A 24268-nucleotide genomic window follows, 5' to 3' on the forward strand; every position below is an offset into this window, starting at 1 on the left:
TTAGACAACTTGCTATTTTGTCCCATGATGACGCACTTAAAATCACACCAAAAGCAAGTAGTTTCATCTGTGCTTCTGAATGGTACTTAAGTGATAATATAGGACGTGTGTGTGTGTGTGTGTGTGTGTGTGTGTGTGTGTGTGTGTGTGTGTGTGTGTGTGTGTGTGTGTGTGTGTGTGTGGAATTAAGTTTCCCCTGTTTCTAAAACTATTACCTTCACAATACCTACAACCTGTAATAAACTTTGGCTTTTAATGTTATGATGAATAAAACCCCAAAAATAATGCAGGCATCCACACCTTTTTAAATTTGTAGCTTCATCTTCACTCTGTCATAGTCCATGTAGGTGCGAATGACCCAAGATGTATCTCCCTGGACTATATAAAGACAGACACAACTGAGCTCTCAGATTGTGTCACAGGAAGGTATGAGCCTACTTTGAGCATCATTTTACCCTTATCAAGAATGATACCTCAATACAAACAAAAAAATGACTGACTTTAACAACTGGCTTAACTTCTGTTGTCAGTACAAGGGTATCCAATAGCAGTCAGCCTGGGAGGACATGGTTGACAGGCCATGCTATTTTCCCAGAGATGGTCTGCACCTGTCTCGTCTAGGCTTTCGGACACTGGCAAAAACAATTGCCACCCCTATTGTGCCTTTTTAGACAGTGTCAAAATAACCAACGTTCCCAACAAACTAAATCCTCTCTTGGTAAACTCAAGGTACTGCTGCTCAATGCTAGGAGTCTTAACACGATCCTGCACACCCTAGAGGCACTCCTAAACTTGGAAGATGCCGACATCTGTGCAGTCACTGAGACGTGGGTCAAAGCCGCGGAAAACACCCCGGCTTTGCAGAGCTACAATGCTTTCCAAATGTTCAGACTGCAAACTGAGCAGGAAATAACCAAAGGAGGAGGTATATCCATCTTCATAAAGGATAAGTACATCTCAAGACTCGTCAAACTGTACGACTCACTTGAGCTAATCCATGTCCAATTAACCACAGACAAAATCCCCTATGATGTTATCACTAGTTACAGGTCCCTCACAAGGAACCAGGATAAACATACCATGTACCTGGACTTACTGGAGTCACTTACCATGCAGCCCAACAACTTACTCATGGGTGACTAACTGTCCTACCACTGACTGGGGAGCATACACGACCACAAATATACAGGTTCAGAGGTTCTTGGACTTTGTTAATGCAAACGCTCTGGAAAGTACAGTTGTGTACACTTACCATAAATGTAGATGTTCGAGTGTATTCACTGTTGCAGTCTAGTCTCTGACATGAACAAATCATGCTGGAGAGAGAGATGCCTCTCTCAGAGACTACCCGTTTTCTGGAACAAGCTTCCCATTCACATGAAGCAGAGCCCCTCCCTGACCCTCTTCAAGTGCAACCTAGATTAAAAGGTTAATAGGTAGGTACTAGACTACTGGCCCTAGGACCTAAAAAAGCCTAGCCAAAAAGGTACTCTGGCTTTCGCCACCCAAGAAAAGAGCCACAGAAGTGATCCCCAGGGTGAATTTCCTATCTCCCATCCAGTCATCAAGATTTTTCTTGAAGAGTGCTAATGAGGAGCTTTGTTTGATATAGACAGGTAGTTTGTTCTAGAATATGGGAAGTCTCTGGAACAGGAATGTTCAGCATAGTTTTGTTTATTGTGGTGACAAAGTTTAGGTCCCTAGAGCGTGTAGCTAGATTTCTTTAAGTGGAGCATGTCCAACAGCTCTGGGTTTGACATAGCTTTGTATTTTAAGGAGAGATCGCCTCCGAGCAGGTGATATGTGACGAAGTAAAGCTGGAGTTTTTTGATACAGTCTGCGTAAGGCATCTGTTTAAGGCCGGTAATCTTCTTTGTGAGGTATTTCTGCGGCCTTTCCAGTTGTTGCAGATGTCTTGTGAGGTACATACCAAAAGGGGAGCTGTATTCTACAATGGGTCTAATGAGTGACAAGTAGAGGGGAACAATGACCTTTTTTCCTGGATGAGAAATCGTTTGTGAAGAGGTGTGCCATGTAGAAGGATTTCCAGACTACTGTGGTGATGTGATTATCAAAGGAGAGACGACTGTCCATCTGTGTCCCAAGGTCTCTTATCACACTTTCAGTGTTAAGTAGACTACCACCTATGTGGTAGTTCATGGGTACAGAGTTTTACCAAAAGGGATGACACTGCACTTTTTGGCATTGAGCTTGAGGCCATGGCTTTGACACTAGGCATTTGTCTCAGTGAGGCCCTTTTGCAGGATGTCCACGTCGTTAGGAGTTTCGATTATAGTTCCTAGTTTGCAGTCATCTGCAAACTTCATTAGGCAAAGACCTTCTGTGTTAGCCTGTACTTCAAAGAAGTAGATACCAAACAAGAGAGGACCCAAGACTGAACGCTGTGGTACTCTACTTGTCACTGGTCTGAAGTCAGATTTGGAGTCTGGTACTTTCACAGTGTGGGTTCTGTCAGTGAGCCAGTTGACAACCCATCTTGTGATATAGGGATTTATACCTAGTTTAGTGAGTTTATCTATAATTCCAGAGTGGGGGATGGTGTCGAAAGGTACATCACCACCACAGTCTGTACCTTGGTAGCCAGTCACATCTCCCAAATGTGCTGAGCCACAGTACTTTACTGTGGTGCACAAGTACTTTATAGGTTCATAGGTTCATAGGTAGATACTAGGCTATCTGCCCTAAGGCATTTATAAGCCTAGCCAGAGTGTATTTGGCTTCCTCCTCCCTATTAGATTAGCCTACTGTGTCTCTGTAAAGTAGGTCACAGAAGGTACCCTTTTAAGAGTAGTTTACTGTGCCTCCGTCTAGCAGGGACACAGAAGAGATCCCAGGGGTGAATTTGTGATTTCCCATCCACACATCAAGATTTCACTTGAAAAGGGTGAGCGAGGGGCTATGTCTAACATGAATTGGTATTTTATTCCAGAGTGAGGGGGAGCTTCTGGGAAATGAATCTGTCCCTCCAGTATGTCCTACTTATTTTTGTGCTGAGGTTTAGGTCCCTGGAGTGTGTAGCTCTAAGGGACTTGGATTTTTTGAGGTGGAGCATGTCCATTAATTCTGGGTTTGACATGGCTTTGTACGTCAGGCATAGATCGCCTCTGAGTAGGCGGTAAGCAACTGAGTAGAGCTGGAGTTTCTTTAGTCAAGCTGCATAGGACATCTGTTTGTAGCCCATGATCCTCTTGGTGAGGTACTTTTGGGGTCTCTCCAGTTGCTGCAGGTGTCGGGTAAGGTACATCCCAAAAGGGGCATTATATTCCATTATGGGCCTGATGAGTGACGAGTAGAGGGGCACAATGACCTCTCTTGATCTAGATGCGAACCCTTTCGTGATAAGGTGGGCTATATAGAAGGTCTTTCTAACCACTTTGGCAATGTGATTATCAAAGGAGAGATTACTATCTACGTTGGTCCCCAAATCTCTAATTACTTCTTCCGTACTTAATGGATTACCACCTATGTGCTAATTTGTGGGCACCTTGTTTTTCCCAAAGGGGATGATTATGCACTTTTTAGCATTTAGCTTGAGGCCGTGGCTCTGGCACCAAGCATCCGTCTCTGTCAGACCCTTTTGGAGGATGCTTGTGTCAGCTGGAGATTCAATTATGGCCCCCAGTTTGCAGTCATCTGCGAACTTTGTCAGCCATAATCCCCCCGTGTTAACCTGAACCTCAGAGAAGTATATACCGAACAAGAGAGGTCCCAGAACTGAGCCCTGTGGGACGCCACTTGTAACTGGTTTGGATTCGGACATGGTACCTGCGATTCTGACCATGTGGGTTCTATCTCTGAGCCAGTTTGCAACCCATCTTGAGATATAGGGGTTGATATTTAAGCTGGTAAGCTTATTTATGATGCCCGAGTGGGGTATTGTGTCGAAGGCTTTTGCGAGGCCCAGGTAGGCTGTGTGGACTACCTTGCCCTCATCTATGGCTTTGGTAACTGTTTCAAAGAACTCAACTAGGTTTAAGAGGCAAGATCTGCCCTTAACAAAGCCGAATTGGGTAGGGTCCAGTGTCTGGAGGCTCCCAATGTCTTTGTTTATGAGTTCCATGATAATACGCTCCATAGCTTTACAGACCAGACTAGTCAGGCATATGGGGTGATAGTTTCCGGGGTCCGTTGTGGCACCACCTTTGTGGAGTGGGACTACTGTAGCAGTACGCCATTCTTTGGGTACATATCCTGTAGTAAGGCTAAGTTTGAACAGTGATTTAATGTGAGGGTTCAGTTCTTCTTGGAGCTCATGTAAGACTCAGCCTGGGACACCATCCGGTCCCATAGATGCTGTGTTTTTTGCTTTGGAGAAAGCCATAACAATTGCTCTCGAGGTACTCCAGTACATTATAAGAAAATACAACTTCAGAAACGAATGCACTTTTTAGTATGTATATGGTAGTAAAACATGCAATATAATACATTTTAAAATTACATCATGTTCACTGGTGCTTCTTTCCCTAATCATCACTATAACTGATGGCAAAAAAAATGTCTACTTAGAAATACTAAAATAGAAACGGTATAGTGAATTCAAATGGTAAAACTGTAAGACAAGTCTGCTTTTTGTATGGAATTGACACTATCATTGTTTTCCTAATAAATTTAAATAGAGACAAAAAGTACAATGCACCCACTTGCAAACAAAACACTCTAACACCAACTTCCCCACCTTGCTAAAACCATTTTCTGTCATTTTCTTAAGATCATCTGCACTCTGCTCTACAGGTGTACAAGTTTAAAAGGAACCTTATCATTGACAAGGTTAAAGCTTTCTTGTAGTGCAAATGCCCTGGTTGTACCCCAGTTGTAATTGTAGGGAGTTCAGCAAATGTCACCGGTGGGGTATCTCAGGGCTCCGTGCTGGGAAATAGATGCCAAACAGAAGTAAAGGCTAATGTCAAGTGCCTTTGGCTGACTGAGTTCGCAGATGACTACAAACTGGGAGTTAGCATAGATTCTTCCATGACAAACATCTTACAAGAAGGTCTAACACAGAAAAATGACTGGTGCCAAAGTCACAGATTAAAACTCAATGGCAAGAACAGTGTCTTTTGTGAAAGCTGCCACCCAGGCTAATTATTCTACTAATAAGTCATCCTTATAGTTGACCCTTAGACAGGGGCATGAGAACATGTATAGACATAAATCTGGCCTTTGACAAACATATGGACAAGGTAGTAAGAAAATCACTCTATGTGGCCCAATGTATAAGTAATGGCATGGCATCCAGGTCAAAGGAAGTGATAGTGCCAGTTTATTCCCCTTTGGCATGTACCTGACCAAACATATGCAGCAGTTGGAGTGCCCACAAAGGTTTCTTACCAGGAGAATCTAAACGCATTGTCCTATACAGATCACCTTAATGCCCTATCTCTACAATCTATGCATGGCATACAGAGAATCCTCAGAACCAGCTTTGATGGATATTTTGCTCATCTGCAAAATGAACAGCATCAGACCCACTAGATACAAGGATTTAAACTTTGCTTGTAACATAAAAAATGTTGGTGAGACACATACGTGTCTCAGAGGATCCCCATGCTCTGGAACAGGCTCCCCATCCATGCGAAGCACAGTCCATCCCTAAAGCTATTTAAGTGTAACCTTGGACAGTGGATGTAAATTGGAAATTCATCCCGGGTCTGGCCCCCATTGTCTCTAATATCTAAACTAACATTTCCCGCCACCTAACCTCTAGAAACTTCCTAACTAACTTGTCCTCCCCTGATAAATGCCCATGATACATAGGGACATAATTGGGTTGAATTGCATGGTTAGGCTTTCAAAGGCCCAGGTGGTCATTAGCGTAGTATTTGACTATGAACCTATGTGTCTCTTCTTTTAGCTGCTGAGTTTGTGGAATAACAAAGAAGTGCAATATATAGGGTTTTGCAAATGCACAGATGACCACAAAAGCATATAATGTTCAGAAAAGGAAGTGAACTCCCTACCACTTCCACCACATATTAAAATTTTGTTTTTGAACCACAAAGGTAGATCTTACAAAGCGAAAACAGTGAGATTTTCAAGTCTCTCCTCCCTTGTTGCGCCTACAAGTCATTGCAGCTGTTTCTTCAAGCCACACTGTGTGCATCAGAAGCTGTGGACCTACTACTACCACAGAAATCCAACACATGTTGAACTACTGCTGTGGTCCCAGTTTTACCACACAGGCAACTATTTTGTATTCTAATCCAATCTGCACCCCCATTATAACTAATAACCCAGGTGTTCCATAATTAGCAAGCCACAAACAAGCAGTTTCAAATGATACAACATGGACAAGACTCACCAGGATTTTGGTAGTGTATGCAGAGTTGACAGCAATTCCATTGACAATGTGTTCTAGAATCTTTGGCAGTAGTGCTTCTGGGTCAGGAATCTGGCGGTAGTGTGTATCTCCAATGTAGGCCTGGACTACTGTCATGCGATTCATGGTAAGGGTGCCAGTTTTGTCTGAACAAATGGCAGTGGCATTCCCCATGGTTTCACAGGCATCTAAGTGTCTTACCAAGTTGTTGTCCTTCATCATTTTCTAGGCAAAGAAGAAAGAGAAGTTACCATAAAGTGCTCATCTTGAAGAGTACGGGATTCCAAACAGGTTTAACATGGCACAAATGAATCAAGTTTGGCAGTAACAGACACTAGCACACAAGGAATACTTACAATATCTAGGTCTTAATTCGAAAAGCAAGACTACTTGAAAAATGTAAATGTTATTCTGACTACTGCAAATTGCAGAACTCACTATTGTGCTTTTAAAGTTTTTTTTTTTGGCAGGGTGTCTTCACCACCACACCCCTGCTAAGAACACTGTACCTTGGAATAAAAGGAATACTCCATTATGAGGATCCCTGAATTAGTAAGTATTCCTCCAATTCGTACTTTAATTCTCACTAAGGATCACAGTTCTAATCCTTGGACTTTCAACAAGCTCCCACAGTATCCACACTTCTTTAAGACAATGCAACCATTGAACCTCATGTAATAATGCCATCTAAAATGTTATGCTAAATAAGGCTGCAACCTGCAACAAAATGCAGCCTTATGCTGACCCTGTGCCAGGCCCTAGTCAGGCCATACCCTGAGTATTGCATGCATTTCTGAAGACATACAAACAGTGAAACAGCAGGCTGATGGAAATAGGCCACAGGACAGCCACCAGAAGAGTGAGTGTGACGGAGGGGAAAGGATGTCATCTCAAACTACAAAAACTAAAGATGTCCTTCCACATCATTGTTGCAGACTCTTTACTAAAGGGATTCCCTGCCTGGTGTGGCCCAATGTCCGGCCAGTATACCAAAGCCTTAGGTTTTCAAGGACATCACACATCACACATATGCTCCCCACTCATGGCATAGGGCATAAAAATGACGGACACACATTCTTCAGAACTTCTTTGTCGCCAGTCCAAATGCCGTCTTTGATCATCAGTCCGAACACTCCTTTGTTTGTGCTGGTTACCAAGCCATTTTCAAATACAGCCCCAATGGGGTTTTCTTCTTAACTTGTTTTACCCTTTTGGTTGTAAGTTTACATGTTACCGAGAATGGGACAATATCAGTGTGGGATTCAGATTCCCCATAAGGATCATCATCAGCTTCTTTCAACCCTTTGAAGGTTCAGGGTTTTTGGCCCATTTGGCGGAGGGAGGACCATGTCAACATCAAAGAGATGATAGCTCTCCTTCTTGCTCTTCAGGCCTTCCATACTCTTCTCCTTCCAGGGCCTCTTAAAATCTTTACAGACAATACTACAGTGATGTGGTCATCAATAAGCAATGGGGAAACAAGGTCCTACTTTTTGTGCAGACTAGCTGTTCAGGTTTGGGATCTGGCTGTTCAGTATCAAATGACTCTGCAGGCTGTTTACATTCCTTCAGAACTAAACACTGTGGCAGACTCTGAGTAGGTCCAGAACACAGACTCATGAGTGGATGCTTCACAGAGAAGTGTTTTTGGACATTGTCCACCAGTGGGGTACTCCTCAGTTAGATCTTTGTGCCTCTTCTACGAACAGACAACTTCCTCACTTTTGCACCAGAGTCCAAAGTCCTCTGGCATGGAAGGTGGATGCACTGTCTTTTTCTTGCACTGGGATGTTTCTCTATGCCTTCTCTCTCCCCTTCCCCTCATACCAAGGATCAAGATAGAACATGACTCCCCCAAGATCTTGCTTTTAACTAGCTTTTGGCACAAACAGCACTGGTTCCCCCTTCTGCATTGGAAATTACCACAAGTTACCTTACAGGGTGGACCTACTCACACAAGACAAGGGGTGTCTCATCCATTCTCACTTATCAACTCTTCAACTGACACTGTGGGTGATAGGGTTTTGATCCCTTTTAGGCACCTCTTTTCTGAGGATATGTTTCGGGTCCTACAGGAAGCTAGGAAACCCACTACCAGGAAATCTTACATGCTCAAATGGAAAATATTATAGGTCTGGTGCCTTGCTCGTAACCAGGATCCATTTTCTGTGGCGGTTCCTCTGGTCCTGTCTTATTTGTGAGAACTGCTCCATGCTGGGTTGGCATACTCCAGTTAAAGCTCACCTTTAAGCTATTTCTGCTCGTCCGCCTTTGACTCCTCCTTTGGTCTCTAGGTTTCAGGTCTAACAATTTCTTAAAGGCACCCTTCATACTAGGCCTCCCAGGAAGACTATTCCTCCTTCTTGGGACCTTAAGTTTGTTCTTGAAAAACTGAATCAGACTTGTTTTGAGCCTGCAGCTTCAGCTTCCTTGCAGCATTGTACATGGAAGACTGTTCTTCTTTTGGCTCTTACTTTAGCTAGGAGGGTGTCTGAACTTCAGACCCTTATGGCTGTTCCTCCTTTTTTAGTTTAATAGGGACAGGGTGTCTCTTCATACTAATCCTTCTTTTATGTCCAAGATGGTTAATGAATTGTCTCAATCTGTTTATTAATTTGCCCACTTTTTTCTCTTCTCGACAGTCTGCCAGTGAGAAGGTTCTTCATACCTTGGATATGCATACACAGTACAGATATTATTTGGATAAGACTAAGGTCACACACAGGTCTGAGCAACCTTTTGTTTCTTTTCATCCTAGATCTCTAGGTTTGGCTGTTTCAAAGCAAATAAATAATTTTTTCATGGCTCTCTAAGGTCATTTCTTTTTGTTATTCTTTTCATGGGAAAAGCTGGAAAAGCCATTCTGCTTCTGTAAAGGCTTGCTCTACCAAGGCTTGGATATCAACTCCATCCTTGCGGCTGCTACTTGGACCTCTGTCCATACTTTTACTAAACATTACAAATTAGGTGTTCTTTCCAGGGCGAGAGCTGGCTTTGCCAGAACTATCCTGCATGGTTTACGTGAGGGCTCTTCTGGGCCTTCCTTTTCTGCTCTCCCTTTAGAAAAGGATATTGCAACAGTGATACTAAAGGACATAGTACAGTTGTGTAAAATCTTACAGTAGATGTCCTTCTCTTCACTATTGCAATATTCACTCCTTCCTTCCTCCCCATTTTGTAGGTTCATAGGTACACAAGATGTTACTAGGCTATTGACCCGAGGGTCTGTACAAGTCTAGCCATTAAATCCCAATTTAGTACTAGATGAGAGACAATTTCTATGTCTAAAGGTTTTCTAGCAAGGCCTACCTATGTCAGGGAGAGAAGCCAGGGCAATCCCTGGCAGAAATGTATGCTTTCCCATCCAGTCATCCAGGTTGCAGTTAAACAGGGTCATAAGTGCAGCATTTCCATTAGATTTGGGTCAGAGATTGCCCAGTAAACCAGACACAAGTCACCTCTACGTAGTCTATATGCTACCGAGTACAGTGACAGCAACTTCTCTCTCTAAAAGACATGTGCTGGAGACCCTGAATTTTCTTAGTTAGAAATCTCTGAGGTCTCTCAAGTTGCTCCAGGTGTCTGATATGGTACATACAAAAGGAAGCATTATATTCAATAATAGGCCTGATGAGGGAAGAGTACAGGGGAGTTATAACCTCTTGCTCTTGAGGCGATACCTTTGCTAATCAGGTAAGCAACACAGAATGTGTTCCTCACCACAGTAGACACATGGTGGTCAAAGCTGAGGTCACAGTCACTTTGTGTTTCCAGGTCACTACTGAATTGGTACTTATGGTATTATTGTTTATTTTACAATCAGCAGGGACACTGTTTTTACCAAAGGGAATAATGATGCATTTTTTGGCATTTAGTTTAAGACCATGGCTTTGGCATCAATCATGTGTCTGTGTAAGCCCCTTTTGAAGTACACTGACATCAGTATGGGATTCAATGATAGCACCTAATTTGCAGTCATCTGCATACTTGTTAGTCACAGCCCTACTGTTTTGGCCTGGACTTCTGAGAAGAATATGCCAAACAAGACGGGCCCCAACAATGACCCTTATGGGACCCCACTGGTGACAGGTCTGCTGGTACAGACAAAGTCTCTCACTTTAACTGAGTGTTGTTCTGTGAGTCAGTTTGCAACCCACCTGACAACATAGGGGTTGATATTCAACTGAGCTAGTTTGTCAATGATGCCCGAATATGGGACAGTGTTGAAGACCTTGGGCAAGTCAAGATAGGCTGTGGGCATGGCTCTGCCCTCGTCAATGGCTCTCGTCACATTCTCAAACCCCTCCAGGTTTAGGTTTGGAGGTCACCTATATCCTTATTTAAGAGGTGCATGGTGATTTGTTCCACTGCTTTACAGATGAAGCTGGTTAAGGTTATGGGTGTATAGTTACCTGGGTCTGTTACTAAGCCGCCCTTGTGGAGAGGGATAACAGTCGTTGATTTACATTCAGTGGGGACAAAGCCAGTATACAGGCTGCGGTTGAATAGAGTGCCTAATGGAGTAGATGGCTCTTGTTTTAGAACATTAAGAACACAGCCTGGAATGCCATTTGGTCCATGCAGGCTGTGTTCTTAACCTTGGTGAGAGCACTGATGAGTTGCTCTTTGGACATGCAGTGAGAAGGAGATGATGAAGACATGGTGTGTGGTATGCTTGGGTGGGATGGGGGGTGAAATTTTCACCAAAACTGTCTGCTAGCAGGTTTTCAGTTTCCACAGAGTCAGTGTGTGTGATGCCATCCATAATTAGTTCAGCATATATATCTAAGTCCTACCTTTTAGGTTGTGGATGTAGCTGAAGAAAGCCTTATAGCTATCCTTGGCTATGTCTGCTAAATTATTTTTATAGCTGCTCTTTGAAGATTTTTTGAGTTGTCTTACTTGCTTGTTTAGGCTGAGGAGGGTGCTCTTCCAGTTCTGGGATCTCACTTTTGTATTTTTAGACTGCAGCTTCTTTCACTTACTGTATAATTTATTAATACTAGATGTCCACCAGGACAGTTTGTTTTTTCCTGAGGATCTTGCTATAATCCAATCCAGCATGGCTGTGTCTATACATTTGTGAAGATGTTTACACAAGGCATCAAGTGTATACCTTAGTATAGCTGTCAATGTCATCTGTGGAAAATGGAGCTTGGAAGTCGATAATACCTTCCCTTAGGAGGGTATAGTTAGCTTTGGTGAAGTTTTTTAGCCTGACTTCTCCTTTGGAGAGTTCTGGTGCTATTCCTACTTCAAAATTATGGTCGGATTTAACCAGTGTGGGCCCTACACTTGAGGCACTGCATTGGTCACTCATATTGGTGAGGACCAGGTCTATTATTAGGTCAATATTGGAGCCCCTTGTGGGCTAGGCATTTGAGTTAACGAAGTCCAGGAACTTTTTTGTGAGTGAGTTTGAGCTTGTTTAAGTTTCCCAATTAATGGAAGGATAGCTGAAGTCACCCAGGACTGGGGTGCTAGGTTGTACATTAACTGTCCCAAGTAGGTCTAAATAAGCTTGTGGGCATCTTGGTTCATGAAAGAGGACCTGTAACTGATTATGACCTGAATGGGGGGGGGTCTTGCCCATGGTAATTTGGACTTGGAGTAGCTCCACAGAGTTTTCTTCTCTAACCAGTCTAGAGGTGTAGTGGTCTTTAATGAAGATAGATATTCCACCTCCTTTGGTTCTCACACCTTCAAACTGCAGTCTGAATGTGTGGAAGGCATGGTAACTTTGTAAGGCCTGGGTATCTTCTGCATCCTTAAGCCAGATTTCTGTGACCGCAGAGATGTCAACGTCTTCCAGGGAGAGGAGTGTTTCCAGAGAGTGCAGTTTCTGATTTAAACTCCTAGCATTTAGCAGCATGACCCTTAGTTTCTTTCTGTTTGATATTTTCATGATGGGAATTTTGTTGTTGTGACCTTGCCTAAAAAAGGCACTATGTGGGGAGACAAGTGACTTAACCAGCAACTGAAAGCCTAGAGGTGCCAGGTGAAGACCATCTCTGGCAAAGCAGCATGGTCTATCCACCATGTAGTCCCAAGGTTAACAGTTACAGGATCCCCTTAGGATGACACAGAAAAATAAGACAATTATTGAAGTCAGCCATTTTCTGTTTATATTGTGGAATCATCATAGGCAAGGGTAAAATGCTGCTCAAAGCTAGGGACATACCTGCCTGGGACACACATTCAGAGAGCTCAATCATATCTCTCTTCATATAGTCTGGAGTGGTATGTCTCAAGTCATTCACACCAACATGAACTATGATGGAGTCATAACAGTACTTGTTGTTGAGAGACTTGAGTGCGTATGTGATCTGGTGAATCCTTGTACCAGACAGGCAGCTGACCGTAACCTCCTTGTTCAACCTGGTGAGTAGGGCATCTGTATATCTCATTATAGAGTCACCTAGAATTAAAACACGTGGAATAGTTGTGCATTGCCTTAAGGGCTTATTTGGTGAGACACAGGTGCTAGTGTTTTTGTATGTATTGGGTGCTTTGGGTGTTGTGCTAGGTGTAGCATGTTTGTGTTTTGGAGGTCTCTGGTATTTATTTATTTTATTTATTTATTTTACATTTGTTGACCAGGCTAGTCTAACTGGATACATGTCTATTTTCAGTAGAGGCCCAGGGAGAAAAGCTCCAAGACATATACAAAAAATATGGGGAGATAAGCTCCAAGACAGATACAATATACAATATAAAAAGTTGCAACAGTCCAAAGTTAAACAGCTGTTGGTAATATAAAGTACTGTACTCATCATAAGCATAACTCAAATAATAATAGGTAATTATACAAGAGATGTTACTATACACATATATATGAATTGTCATGTCATAATCTTTTGTATCTTAAGGATAAGTCTATAAAGGTGAGGAGTAGGTAGGTAGGTTTCTTGAGAGTACCTCTGCATATGAAGGTTTATTTGTTGGGTGCGTATTACGAACAGAAGTCGTGGTATGCGAGCTGACCACCTGTTTGGTGTTGCTGTTCTGGGGGAGAGAGAGAGAGCAGCGATTCTAGAGTCTTAGTTTAGGAGCATCTCGGGTGATTTAGAAGTAAGGGGTTGTCATAGTCCATGAGACAGTTGCTACACTCCCTCAAAATACCCATGTGTACCCAGCTGGCAGAGGTTTGAACCTGGTATCTCAGCAGATAAGAAAAAGACGGGGGTATCAGGCAGGGAGCTATTTTAGAGTGACTAGCCTATGGAGCGTACAGTAAGAGGTCTATAAAAGAGGGGATCTATAGGATCTAATGTTGATAGGTAAGAGGTAAAATCTTTGCAGGGTGCTTCACTGAACAGCTGAGAGCAATTCAAGAACTGCTCTGCTAGATAACAGCCACTTCTAAGGGAAGATACCTCTACCGGCGCTTTTATGTCGATAACCGCCAAGAGTTATCCCTCTGTGTGGTAGTGCGCGACAGTGTGCTACACAAGCAAGAACAAAGCAGCTAATACAAAGAAACCAATGAAAAAGCTCAAACTGAACCCTGAACCAATGAAATAGCTCAGACTGAGCCCTGAACCAGTAACCTTCAATTAGATAGTCCTACTGTACACTCCTGCCACAAGGGTACAGGGGGACTTCTCCAAAAAAAGATTTCCTGATTTTTAGTGCTCAGTCTACAAACAGACCGGAATTCAGCTGGTCTAAATCCAAACTATACTACGACCAACAGAAGTGCAACTGAACAACAGAAAAAAAGCAGGATATTTTTTTAATTAGAAAAGCAACAGTGTAAAAATCAGCATAGTTTTTCTTTAATAATAGCGACAGAATAAAGTGTAATAAATGCAGTAGTAAAATACAGTGCAAAGCACTATCAAACAATAGATTTTTTTTTTTTTTTTTTTCACTGCAACTCCTCCTCCTTTTTTCTTTCAGGATGCATATGTTCCTCTTTTTGTCCTTGCTCTATTTTTCCTCTTGGGGCTATTCAGTTCTGAGGTATATACATCCATATGTCACCTTTATGCCCTATGCTGTGAGCGGGGAGCATGTGTGTAACATGCAATGTCCTTGAAAACCTAAGGCTTTGGTATACTGGCCAGACGCTGGGCTACCCTAGACAGGAGATCCCTTTAGTAAATAATACTGCAACATTAAAGAGAAGGACATCTACTGTTATAAGATTTTACACAACTGTACTTTATCTGTCAGTAAAGACTACAAGAGCAGGGAGTCATGGTACGGAAGGAAAAAATCATGAAAGGGAGATGTAAAGCGATCATGCGGAACAGGAAATACAGAAGTGAGGATGCAGCAGCAGACTGTATGAATCAACTAGTTCCCAAATCAAAGTACTTCTTCACTGTGGGGGTTGTGGACCCATGTAATGGTCTACCAGAATGGCTTTAGATAGGGAGTCCACAAAGACAATCAAAGTGGGTATGAGATGGAGGGGGAGAGAGAGAGAAAGTGTAGACAAAAATGGAGGGGAGGCATAATGCTGAATGAATTTAAAGGACAGAAAGCTACAGTCCAATACAGGAGAGTCTCCCAAAAAGTTTATCAGCACAGCAAATAACTATTTCCATCTTCCTTCACAAACCCAGGGATTCAATAGGAATCTTATTATGTCGAACAAATGTCTGCTGTCCATAGTACAAACATGCTGTTTCCTTAAATCACTGAGCATAGTTTGGAAAACTAAAAATGTTTAGGAAAACTACTCCGTAAACTATTCAGTAGTCTGCATGGTGAACAGCCCTTTCAGTGCACAGTCTCCTGAGACCTGCAGGACTGCTTCATGACACATCTGAATATGCAAAGCTGTTCAGTGTTGTTTTACAAGTGGAGTGCTCCTTATTGCAATGCAGAGTTATGCTTGTCTCTCTAGTTCCAGTTCTTCTCACCAGTGTTAACATAATATGGTGCATGTTGTCTAAAGTTCCCTATCCTACCCCCTGACCTGCAGAACAAACACCTATAGTCTGTGGGTCATCGCCCTTCCTTTGTAATAGGCAGTGTAATGCACTTTGTCTAACAGCCCCCTTCACATAGGCACATATGTTTATGCTACGCTAGCAACCACCAGGGTCTTTAAAAGTCAAGCCATGCAACCCCACCCAGTTTTGTTCCTTTGTTGCTTGGATGCTTATATAGTGGGGTTTGTAAAGAGGTAGCTAATGGTTAAGTGGGGAGGTATGTTATTTGGTGATTAATTTACTTATTGTCGACCTATAACCATCACAGACTGGGGGCAAATTTGCAATTTCCCATCCAATCATCAAGGTTTCTTTTGAATAAGGTCAGTGATGCTTCATGAAGGTAGAGGGCTTATTCCTCAGCACAGGAATTCTCGGAGACGCACATCTGTCTCTTCAGCATGTTCTATTTATTTTGCAAGTGAGTTCAGGCCATTGGATCTAGTGTTTCTGGTGCTGTTTGTTTTGCAGATGAACAAGAGATCCATCATAACTAGATTTGAGGATGCCTTATATGTTAGACATAGACTGCCTCTCAGTAACCTGCACCAGGTTGAGTACAGATATAACACTTTAAGGCGATCTGTATACAACAGGTTATTCATACCCTGGACTCTCCTAGTGAGGAACCTCTTGACAGTGTTCCAACTGTTGCAAGCGTCTGGTTAGGTACATTCCAAATGGGCATTGTACTCAGTGATGGGTTTAAGGGATGAGTGCAGTAGTATAATAACTTCCTTAGACCTGGATGCCATACCCTTGCTTATGTGTTGGGTGACATGATTTTCCTACTATCTTGGCTACATGCTGAAGGCCAGATTACTGTGTATATATGTTCACAGATCCCTAACTATTGCGTGTAACATCTTATGGGTGTTTTAGGGGTGTTTTAACAATGAGTAATTAGCTTGGGTAGATGATTTCCCAAATGGCACTATAATGCAATTCTTTGCAATGAGTGTTAATCCATAGTTTTGGCACCACTCATTTGTGTTTGACCCTCTTGTCGGATGTTGCTGTGTGTGTGTGTGTGTGGGGGGGGGGGATCTATAATGGCTCCCGGTTTACAGTCATCTGCAAACTTGGTGAGCCATGAGGACATGACAGGGGGGGAGGGTGTAGTGCTCTCCCATGTTTGTGAGTACTAGGTTCCAATATGTTTGATTCTCTGGTTGAAGTGTGCACTAATGGTCCAGGGTGTTTGTGTTGCTAATGTCCAAAAACCATTGTACTGTGAGTTAGAGGCAGTGCATGTTTGCCAGTCTATAGAGGGGTAGTTAAAGTCTCCAATGAATAGGGCATTTCATTCGATAGTGAGTACCTCTAGTAGGTCTAGGTAGGCCATAGAGGGTGACCTGCAGCTGTCCAAGACATGGCAAGGAATTTTGTCTAAGAAGACTTGGACAGGGACAAACTCCAGGGCATCATCCTGTTTAACTAACCTGAAGCTGTATTTGTTGCTAATGTATATTGAGACACCTCCATTTTTAGTTCCCATCTGTGGTGCTGTTGGTCTACATGTGCAGAAGACACTGTAGCCTTCCACTGCTGGAGTACTTTCTGTGACTAAGTCAAGTTTTAGTGATAGCACAGATGTCTACATTCTCCAGTGTGAAGAGAGCTTTTAGGGTATGGAGTTTCATTTTTATTCTCCAAAAATCAGTAGTAACACCTTAAGGTTTCTTTGAGTTTTTTTTTTCTGTTTTGATAGTTTTGTTATTTTGACATTGTATATGAAAGCCCAACAAGTGCAGACCATCCTTGACAAAGCAACATGGTCTGTTAACCATATCTTCTAATGTTGATAGAAACCAAATTCCATGTAAAGTAGCCAGAAACTAAGCCAGTTATTAAAATCAATCATGTTCATACTGGGGCATCATCCTAGGTGAAGGTAGAATGGTGCCTCAATCAAAGTCATGTACCTGTCTGTGACACATATTCAGAGAAATCCATAATGTCTCTTTTCATATAGTCCAGTGAGGTATAACTCACTTCATTTACACCAGCATGGACTATGGTAGGATCATCCTGGTACTTGTGGTGCAGTGAGTGCATGCAGGATGTTGCAGATCATCTCTTGCAATAATACCAATGCTGTTTGTTGCTCAGTGTATTATCTACACAACTCCCTAATCTGCCTCAAAACCCTATGCAAAATCGTACTGGTACATCAAGCCTTAAGCACACATGAATTGTGCATTTCATGTAACAGCTTCATATGTAATTCATTTAAATAACATTTTAATGCCATGGCTGGCTAGTTGCCCTCACCCTCCTAACAAGTACAGGCAGCACAATGAGGTCAAATGTCTTCTCCATGGTAACAGATACTTAAAACAAAAAAAGCTTGACCATGTGGCTGGAGCAGGAATGGGATCACAATCAGAAATGAAACCAAGTTAAAAAAAAGAAATTGTGGCTGAATAAATAAATCAAGACAGAAAAAGTTCAAGAGTACACTCTGCATGTGCAAAACTGATGTCCACTGCTGTTAACCGGATTCAACAATGGTTAAGTTGTAGAATGATGAGAGTGAAGCTGAAAGATGATGTATTTAATTGGATGAAACATCGTGTCCCACAAGGCACATTACTGGGGCAGTACTTGCAGTGTATGAGTAAGTCATCCTCATCAACCCTCTTTTTCTCCATTTTCTACATGGGGTCGGAGTGTCATGTCAACTGTCACCACCTCTCTCTCTATTCAGTCCCACTCTCTTGCTTTTTTAGACACTCATGCCTGACTGTCACAGGTCTTTTCTCACACAATCCATCCACCTCTTTGCTGGAGGCCCTAGTTTCCTTTTGCCTTCTTCCCATCTGCCCTAAATCATCTTCACTAGGATTGTCTTCTGATTTTCTGCACACATGCCCAAACCACCATAATCTTTTCTCGTTGACCTTTTCTGCAACTGGAGCTACTTTGGCTTCTGCTGTTGTGCCCTCATTACCTTATCTGTCCCAGTGTGCATCTTACCACACCATCTCAGGCACTTCATCTCCATCACCTCTAGCGTCCTCAACTGCTCTGCCTTTACTGCGCAGGTTTCTGTACCATACAGTAGTACTTGCTCACACCACTGTATTGTACACCTTACTTTTCAGCTTAGTTGGTATTTTTCGGTCACATTCAGACTTCCCTTCTCCTCAACCACCCCTTCCAGATACCTGAAGCTGTCAACCTGTTTCCTCCTATCTCACTTCTCAGCTTCTTTGTTCTTCCCCATTTGCTGTCATTACAGCTCTCTTATCTGTACTCAGTTTCATCCCACATGCCTTCAGTTTTGCATTCCATTTCCCTATCTTTTGCTGAAGTTCTTGGTCAGAGCCTGACACATCATCTGCATACAGCAACTTTGCTGATCTTTCCACCTGACCTATTTGCTAACATAATCCATCGTGGGCTCAGAGCAGAACCCTGATGCACATCCACTTCCACTGGGCACCTCTCTGTGAGACTGAATACTGTTTGTACTCGAGTCATTAGGTCCTTGCACACAGCTTGCACTAATACCACCAATATTTCTGAGACTTTGAACCACTGCAGGACTGGCCAAATCAGCTTTCCTGGGACCCTGTCATATGTTTTCTGCAAGTCTAATAATGCTCATTTGGATTCTTTTCTCATCTCTAGCTTCTCAACTATCTGTCTCGCAGCAAACATCATGCCATTAGTGCTGCTCATCTCCCATCTTACATTCTGCCACTCTGCATACTTGTTTATCAATCACCTTCTCCAGAACTTTCATGTAATGTGACAGGAGTTTGACACCTCTGTATTGCCCATAGTTGTGAATGTCCCCTTTGTTCTTGGGCACTGGCACTAGTATGGTTATTCTTCAGCCATCTGGAAAATGCCTTTCTCTCCACACTGCTATGAATGCCCTCAGCAGCCATTTCTCTCTTATATCACCCCACATTTTTATCATATCTGCTGTGAACTGATCTGAGCCTGCTGCTTTCTCTGACTTCATTTTCCTCTTCTCTCATCTTAGGCTGTGTCTGGAGCAGTACAGCTTCTGTGGGGTTTTCTTCATTTAGAAGCTGCTGGAAGTACTCCTTCCATCTGCCTCTGATGTCCTGTAGACTCGTGAGCAGATTGCTACTGGCATCCCTTATGAAGAATGTCTGACTATCTTCTTTATCTTTCTGTCTTTGCCTTGCAATGTGATATAGCTTCTTTGTACCATTTACAGAGTCACCTTCCAGAAGTTGGTAGAGTGCCTCAGATGCCTTGTTCTCTGCTATTGCAATGCCTTTCGTAGTCTCTTTGTTAACCAACTAGTATTCCTTTCTAGTCTGGTCCATCTTTTCTACCTCACACTTTTTCCTGCACTGCTTCTTTCTTTTGAGGACTTCCTGGACTTCTAATTCCACCAGCACCAGCTTTCCTTATGTACCTTATTTAATTACCTGACTTGGCCACATATCTGTGCTATAGTCCTCACACATGCTGTTTTGAGGTGCTGCTATTCTTCAACTCCACCTATTTCCTCTTCTTCTTGCGGTGCTAGAGCCCTTAGTAATTCCTCAAACTGTTGTGCTTTCTCTCCAGTCGGCTTCTATGTATTCCCCTTGGTCTATGCTGACCTTAGAGTCTTCTTTGACCACTGCTTACAGCTGATTGTGGCAACCAGTGGTTTATACTTTGGGAAAACGGACTTTGGAATCACGGAGTCTATCCCAGTACCCTCTTACTAGGAGGAAGTCTACATGAGTTGCATGTTGGCCACTCTTGTATGTGATCTTGTGACCATCTCTCTCTCTCTCTCTCTTTCTGAACCATGTGGTGGCTACTATAAAGCCATTTGCCATACAAAAGTCTAGAATGGCCTCTCCTTCTTTATTCCTGTTTCCCCACACATGTGGAGCCAGGCAGTCCTCGTATACTGTTCTGCCTGACCAGATATGTGTATTCAGGTCACCCATTATCAACACCATTTCATATTGTCCTGCTTTATCTAACAGGTCTTGCAACTGATGTCTGAATGCTTTCTTTTCTTCACTATCACAACCTTGCTGTGTGACACAGGCTGAGATTATGAATGCTGCCCTATCTTTACCTTTGAGTCTGATTGCCATGAGTGTGTTAGTAACTCTGATGATGTCCCTCACTGTCTTCTGAAGCCCCTTCCTCATCACAATTCCCACACCATTTCTAGCCTGTCCTCCTCCTGAATAGTAGACTCAGGACCCCATGCCAAGTGACTTCGAAGCACTGCCCTTCCATCTTATCTCCTGAGTAGACAGGACATCCAGCCTCCTCCTTACCATTATGTCATCCACTTCCAAGCTCTATCCCAACAATGAACCTACAATGAGAGCAGCAATCTTAGTTTATGTTTAGCATGTTGATTGGTTTTACGTATAGCTTTTGCTCAATAGAACTATCCCAGGTAACCGAAGATAGGCAACTGAGCCAGCCAGTATCTTACTGATCCGGGGTTGTTGGCTTTACGACAGGCACCCACTGGCCAATAGGAGCACATACACCCCCCCTCCCAGCATTAGCATGATTCCCTGGCGAAGGTTGAAGTAAGCCAGGTCCTCAACCCACTTATTACCAGCAAATATCCATGCCTACTGTCCAACATTAGTCAACATGACTGAATCACCTATAGCCATATTTTACACCATTGAGTGGCTAGCGCTGCCACAGCACACAGTCTGGGATCCATCCTCTTCTATCTTTAGGATACTATGCACCACAGTAGATGCTCAAAGCAATTAGTCTACACAAGTCTTCCCCCAATAGGGCACCATGTAGAGTATGTGCTGCTGCCCACAGCTCCATTTCTGGGTGGGTTTGAGATGGAAACACTCAGCATGTTTTTTGAAGGTGGGAGAAACCCCACAGAGACACAAGGAGAACATGCAAACTCAAAGCAGATATTGGCCAGGGGTGTGGATTGAACCTTGTACCTTGTGCATGGGAGGCAAAGACTTTAATCATTATGCCAACTGGTTTATGAGCAAATGTACATAAAATATTCAATCGTCAAATCTGTAGCCAAGTATTGCCAAGGTGAAATATGCTAAACACACAGAACGTTTCTGTTCCACTTCAGTGATGGCTAACAGTGAACAAACTTGTGCTAAACTTGTAAAAAAAAAAAAAAAAAAAAAAAAAAAAGCAGTGATGAGATTTGAAAGAGAAGAGGCAGAACTTCCATAGTATTGGAGCTTTAGTACATTAAATAAGGTTAAGTAGTGCAATGACTTTGGAATATTTCACACAGGAATGAAACCAAAGGAATATATTGGAGCTAAGCTATAAATTAGAGGCCCTTCTTGTATAAGCAGGCAGTAGGAATTATGCAATTATGGTACCAACTGCATGCAAGAATAGATAGGCCACTCAGAGTACAGGAACACAGTATGGTATCAAAGTACGAGGGGAACATCTACAAAAAAAGCTACATCTACAAAGCTACGTCTGACCCAGCTCTGTTAGAAATGCTACATCTAAAGAAATCGCAATCCCTCCGCACCACATGATCCAGTGACCTCAACCTCATTACCACAATCAACAGAACGTGCTGGAGGGACAGGTTCATAACCCAGACACTGCCCATGCTATGGAACAGACTTCCCGTACATGTCAAAGAGAGCACCTCACTGGCCCTCCAACAGAAATCTTGATGCGTGGATGGGAAATACAAAATTCACCCTGGGGATCACTCCAGTGGCTCTACTCGACAGAGGTACTGGGAACTAAGGTCGGGTGGCACGATGCCGGGGTAATCCTATGGGCTAGGCTTGTAAAGGCTCCAGGGCCATTAGCCTAGTACACACCTATGAACCTAAAAACAGAAAGGATGCAAAACTCCTTTACAAGGATAAGACTGGGTCTATATGTCGCTACATATTCCATCATACTGAGACATTTGGGCTTTATCCTACTTTACACAAGACTAAGATACAATTTGATCTTGGTATATAAGGCTTTTATGGATGGAATTCTTCTTAAATGTACAGGGATAAAGAAGGTACAGCATGTGGTTTATCTATCTATCTGACTATCTTTTGTTACGTGGGTTAGTCGCACTAGGCTAATGGCCTCTTTTTAGGGAAGACCTAAGGTGATACTTGTACTACTAGGGGAAATCTGTCCAAGGTATCAGGGAACTTATCCTACTCTTTTTGATTGGTGCTGTGGGATCTTTTATATCTACTTGAATGAGCAGATGGGACCACGGTTTAATATTTCATACCAAAGATAATACACTCAGGGGTATAGCATTGTCCATACTTCTGCACTTCAGAGCTCGCATTCACATTACCTGGAGTAGGAAAAGAACCCACAGCCTTCTGGTCTTCCAGCACCACAGGGGAGAGTGCCACCTGTTCTGTCACTGACACCATTTAAACTGAGAAGAAGGGATTCATTCTAAACAAGTTTAAAATGTGTAACAAAAATTGTTTTATCAGCACAAAGTAATACAGGGATGGAACAATTTGCCGATGTCTATTTGGAGTAGCATCAAACATTGAAGATAAAACACTTTAAGCTAAATTTATGGCAGATAGTCTCTCAAGTACTTTTAGGACAAGGGAAAAGGAAGCCTCTTAAACGCTTCTTGTCCAAAGTGTTAGCCACTTAAAATGTTAATTGTTGGATATTGTTTTTATGTGGTACCAGTCTAAATTCAGATAAATAAAAGTTAATGAATATGTGCAGCTGACTGCAAATCAATAGTAAAAAAAAAAAAAAAATGGCACAACCATTTTTTTAAGTTTGTATGTTCCCCTATCTATGGCCACATTCTTATTCAGTCCATTATTCTCACAGTACTGTCCTTCTATACCTTCAGCCAACAGTGTAGTATTGTTTAGTACAACAGGTTCCCTTCAGCATCTCGAACTACTGAAATCCCGAATTTCAGTAGCCCGAGACCAGAAAGGAGAAAATGCAGAATACCGAAACCCTCTAAGAGCGAAATTCAAAATCCCGATGTTTGGAGATTTTGAATTAGTGGTTCTGCTGTTGCGATGTGGGAGTGGATAGTTGGAGATGTAGGTAAGTGTTTGGTGTTTTATGGATTTTGGTTAAGGGCTTTAGTGTGTTTTGTTAGTGCGGTGTGTGTGAGGGGAATGTAGCTTGTGTAGTGGTGTTTTTGTGTGTTTATCTGTGTAGTGCGACCTCGGAGTTAGCATATTTAAGTAGGGTGTATGTGTGTGTGTGTGTGGGGAGCGCAGCCCTGCACATGGGGGGTGCAGGGGGCTTGTCCCCCTGCTTGTATGTCGGGTAGGTGTTTGTGTGTGTGTAGGGAGGTGCATGTTTGTGTCTGTGTGTGCGGTATGTTTAGTATAGAAGTAGCGATTTTAAATTTCGTGCTTCTGCGGTTTCGACTTTATGGATTTTTGGCTTCATATTCTCGAGATACTGAAATTCGAGATTTCAGTACTTCGAGATTATGAATTGAATCCAGTACAACATATGTTATTTATAATTCTGCTTCATATTTCACATGCATATTTGCATCCCCTGCAGAACAGCTTCTCAGAGGAGGCCTTGTACAATGGAACAAGTGGATAATATAGTATGGTTGTCCTAGTTGTGCTCAGTACAGTTAAGTCTGGTGATGGGACAGTATCTGCATCAGAATTGGAGGTCTTTTCTTGCTCAAAATGCTTCATAATGAGTTAAACAGGAACTGTATGTAAGAGACTAGCATAACTTTAGACAGTTACACCCTGGGTCCAGAAGGCAGGGTTTCTACATTTGTGGCAGTGGCCTGCCTCTCTGTAGAAAAATACTGGTAACTGAGTCTGGCCACTGCGGTCTTCCAACCTGTTTCATGGTCTCTCTACAATATACTACATACTACTGTTATGCTCAAAATTATTCTGGCTACTTGCATTTAAGGAAGGGAAGTGTATTTTAGACTTGTAACTATTATCAAGATTGTACCAACCAAAAGTTGAATGAAACACAATCCGGATGAACTTATATGATTGTTAGACTGTGGCCTTCTTGAACA

General features: G+C 42.6%; 1 protein-coding gene across 7 annotated transcripts in view; it reads right to left on the bottom strand.

Annotated features, from left to right (window-relative positions):
* LOC122806463 (plasma membrane calcium-transporting ATPase 1-like) overlaps window positions 1–24268 on the bottom strand; it is a 1798374-nt gene that overhangs the window by 341171 nt on the left and 1432935 nt on the right. For all 7 annotated transcript variants that reach the window (XM_044076929.1, XM_044076926.1, XM_044076924.1 and 4 more), the window contains one exon: window positions 6320–6562. In XM_044076929.1, coding sequence (XP_043932864.1) covers window positions 6320–6562 — 243 coding nt within the window. The remainder of the gene's footprint in view (window positions 1–6319; window positions 6563–24268) is intronic.

Source organism: Protopterus annectens, chromosome 7.part0 (assembly GCF_019279795.1).
Source record: "Protopterus annectens isolate FY-2018-M chromosome 7.part0, PAN1.0, whole genome shotgun sequence".
Taxonomy (NCBI): domain Eukaryota; kingdom Metazoa; phylum Chordata; order Ceratodontiformes; family Protopteridae; genus Protopterus; species Protopterus annectens.